The 4,313-nt window shown below is 41.5% G+C and overlaps 1 protein-coding gene across 1 annotated transcript; it reads left to right on the plus strand.

Annotated features, from left to right (window-relative positions):
* The first annotated feature begins 2,336 nt into the window (after window positions 1-2,336).
* Window positions 2,337-2,934, plus strand: LOC110779428 (MFP1 attachment factor 1-like). Its single transcript, XM_021983945.2, has one exon. It carries the CDS (start codon window positions 2,410-2,412, stop codon window positions 2,932-2,934), a length of 525 nt encoding a protein of 174 aa, XP_021839637.1. The 5' UTR covers window positions 2,337-2,409.
* The last annotated feature ends 1,379 nt before the right edge of the window (window positions 2,935-4,313 follow it).

Consider the following 4,313-nt stretch of genomic DNA (forward strand, 5'->3'; position numbering starts at 1 on the left):
AGTTGTCTTCTCAGGTGGGAAATATTTAACATAGAATGCAAGGGCCAAGGAATTCCAATCGGTGATTTTCATAGCTGCGCGGTTGAGACTGTTAATCCATAGCTTTGCCTTCCCACTCAATGAAAATGGAAAGAGTATCTCCATAGTCTGCTCCGGTGTTAAATTCTTCTGCTTAATGGTGGCACAATACTGAATGAAAGACTGAATATGGAGATTAGGATCTTCACCCTTTTCCCCACTGAATTGGTGTCTCTCGATCATGTTTATCAGCTGGGGTTCGATCTTGAAATTCTCGACCGCAATAGAAGGCATGATTTCCTTGGGGAGCATAGACAGACTTGGTTTAGAGTAGTCTGTAAGCCTTGGCACAAGTGGGGGTGGCGGTGGTGGTGCTTGGTCACCCATCTCTGAATCTGTATGGAATAGATTGCTAATCAGATAGTCGGATTCAGAGTCAGAATAGTCTCTCAACTGTTTAACGAATCTACGCCGTCTACGAAAGGTCCGTTCAGGTTCAGGATTGAACGAAGTCAGATCGCTGGTATGGACAGTCCTGGGCATAAACAAGCAAAAACTAGAAAACAGTCGTGAGATCCGGTCTCAAGGAACGGGAGTCCCTTGAGAAGTAACAAACAATAATCTAGAAAAACAATTAATAACAGAAAATAAAACCGTTTCCCCGGCAACGGCGCCAAAATTTGACAGGCTAAATCGCACTCCTATCAAAGATAAACCTAACGTTCACCAACTAAAAATATAGCAAGGGAAACAGGGATCGTATCCACAGGGAAACATGCGTTCTTTCTACTATTAAATTATTAATCTAGACTACTGGTAACGAGAGTTGGAATGGTTTGTGTATTAAACTAAAACAAGTAATCAAATCGGAAAATAACAATATTAAAGGAATCTAGGGCCGCGGTTCACCATAAATGCAGACCGGGATTGGACAACGAACAATGACAATCAATTAACAATCATAACTAGGAAAACATGCATCTCTCAAATCTTATGAATTCCTTACGATAGAACAACTAGCGGGCTCTCACTACGTACGAGAAATAATTCCTATCTAATAGCCACAGACCAAAAACATCAGATTTATACCTCTCGGCGCATAATCTAAGGTTAATCAGACTCAAATCAAAATAGTCCGGCCGAACAGAATTGACGAGCAATAATAATAAGCTATAGAAACTATAATCAATCAATCAATAATCAAGTCCACATATAATCCCAATCATGCATTCATGGATCCCCTAAACCCTAGAAATTAAACTACTCACTCATGATAATAAATAACAACACAATTAACATAATGGAAAACATGATTAAAGCAATGGATTAAATTAGAGCAAGAAATAATACCGAATTAAAGGACAATGGAATAATAAAGCTTGAATCTTTGATTAAAATTAAAACTAAGTGTTGGAACAAATTTGAGAGAATAATAAGCTAATGAAATAAACTAAGGTTCAAAACTAAAATAAAAAGGTGTCCTCTAAAAACAATTAAGGCTTGTTTATATAGTTTACCAAAATAAAGCCTAAAAAACGGAAAGGAAAACTCGCGCATAAGTGCAGGAGGTTGGCGTCGCCCGATCGGGCGTCGCTTCGCCCGATCGGGCGATCCACTCGATAGTCGGCCCGATCGGGCCAAAATCCGCCCGATCGGGCGGATTGTGAACTCTCCACATAGGCTCCAGGATGACCGCCCGATCCGGATCGGGCGAGCTGCGCCCGATCGGGCGCGCGTTGATGAATCCAAATGGCCTAAATTCCGCCCGATGGTTGCATTTCGCCCTCAGCTTCCAGGGCGATTTGCAATCTTCAATGTAGCTCGCCCATATCACCGAGTCTAACTCTCGGGGATCAAGCATAAGCATCCAAGGCTCCCGAGAGTCGACGATGGAGGTCCCGAACTTCCTTGGGCTCATATAGTGGCCTAGATCAACATGAAACGGGTCTAAAAAGACCAATTTCTCACAATCAAACCTGAAACTCAAGGCACACTCAATAACACACATTAGTACTAGAAACGGCTCCTAAGAGCACGTTTGACACATAAAAGTACTAAGGGACGGGGGTAAAAATACTATATAAAACATGCATAACATTGAGCTTGAAGTATAGAGCATTTTCAAAATTCCCTTAATTACAAAATTGAATATTGTATAATATAATCCGTCCAAAAGGATCACAAAAGGCCCACAATGGTAAATTGTCATTGTTATCATTTATCAACCACCACCAAAAAATAAAATAAAATTAAACAAACGTAATTTTTCAAAATCAAACACATTTAAAACCATAAAGCAAACATTTCGTAATCTTTCATTTCCTATTTTCATCACTTGCACTGTAAGAAATCAAACGTCGTCGTCTCCTTCATCTACATTCCTCCGCCGTAATGTCCGACACTGTAGCAGACGAAATCCCGGTCACCGGAGAAATGCATCAAACTCGTGACACCGAACAACAACCACCACAATCGGCAGAGAATATTTCAGATAAGATGGAGAAGATGAACATTTCTGGTTCATCCTTCAGCATTTGGCCTCCAACTGAGCGAACCAGAGACGCCGTAATCAACCGTCTCATCGAAACACTTTCCACTCCGTTCGTCCTCTCCAAGCGCTACGGATCGATGCCTTCCGACGAAGCTTCTTCCACCGCTAGAGCTATTGAAGAGGAGGCCTACAACGCCGCCGCCGATTCTTCCATCGCTGCATCTTCTGGTCCAGGTTCCTCCATTGATGAAGGTATCGAGATTCTTCAGGTTTATTCTAAAGAGATTAGTAAGCGGATGCTTGACGCTGTCAAATCTAGGGCTGCAACTCTTCCATATGAGGACTCTGCTGCACCTGAATCCAATCGTGCCACCATTGCAAGTGAGGAAGTTTCATCTTCCGTTGATAATGAATCTTCGTCTTAGGGTTTTCAATCCGATCTTCCGACCGTTGCAAGTGAGGATGTTTCTTCTTCCGTCGATAATGAATCTTCGTCTTAGGGTTTCAATTTTTAATATCTATTGTTATGATTTGGTACTTTAGTTACTCCAAGATCTGTTGCGTATGGCTTTTATTATGTTTATGTTTTGTCTGATCATCTACATTTTATATATTAGGAGTACTCTAGATCTTCAATTATGTTTCTTATGACTCTGCCATATGGTGCAATTTTTATATGAAATAGGGAATTTACCTGAATTCTGGTGTTTTGGTACATGTTAATGTTTACGAATCACTCCTTGTTGAATATCACGCATTGTTGAGTATAGCTGTAATTGAATGAGTATTTCGAGTAATAGGTGCGTGATTGAAAAAGGAAGTAATGGGTGGTGGAATGGTGGGTGATGGTAAAACTGTTGGTATCTGGCCTGATCCGTGGCTAAAAGAGGGTGGTAATTGCGACCTGGTAAGTGATTTATTTGGTGAGGAGTGCTGTAGGTGGCGAGAGGACCTAGTCCGTGCCAATTTCATTCATTTTGTAAACTGTTGTTATCTGGCGTGATCTGTGGCTAAACGAGGGTAGCAGTTGCGAGGTGGTGAGTGATTTACTTGACGAGGAATGTTGTAGGTGGCGAGGTCTGTGCCAATTTCATTCATTTTGTGAACTGTTGGTATCTGGCTTGAACCGTGGCTAAAAGAGGGTAGTAGTTGCGAACTGGTAAGTGATTTATTTGACGAGGAGTGCTGTAGGTGACATGGTCCGTGCCAATTTCATTCATTTTTGTGAACTGTTGGTATCTGGCGTGATCTGTGGCTAAAAGAGGGTACTAGTTGCAAGCTGGTGAGCGATTTATTTGACAAGGAGCGCTATAGGTGGCGAGAGCCGAGGGGACCTGGTCTGTGCCAATTTCATTCATTTTGAGGCTGAGGATTTCCTAAAAAGCATTCCTCCTTGGAGTCCTTGCTCTTCTATGAGGGGTTATATCTTTGCGTGGCAGTAGACTAAACATGGGGCATTATTCTGTGAAGTCCGGATATCACTTTATCAGCTTCTACGACGAAGGATCGATTGTAGACGAGCCTAGTTCGTCTAAAATGTGGAAGATGGTATGGAAATTAAATGTGCCACCAAAGGTTTGAATGTTTGTATGGAGACTTTGTGCTAAAGAGTTTCCAAAAGCAAAAGGAAGGAATACAAGATTTTAGAGTATTCTCCTTTGTGTTTGAGGTGTGGAGCTTGTGATGAGAATGAGTATCATGCAATTTGAGTGTGTAAATTTGCTTCTGCTGTTTGGGAGCATTTCCCCCCTTTTTATACAGAATTTTATCCACGCTTTGCTAATATAGTGGATTGGGTTGGTTG

Source organism: Spinacia oleracea, chromosome 6, assembly GCF_020520425.1.
Source record: "Spinacia oleracea cultivar Varoflay chromosome 6, BTI_SOV_V1, whole genome shotgun sequence".
Taxonomy (NCBI): Eukaryota; Viridiplantae; Streptophyta; class Magnoliopsida; order Caryophyllales; family Amaranthaceae; genus Spinacia; species Spinacia oleracea.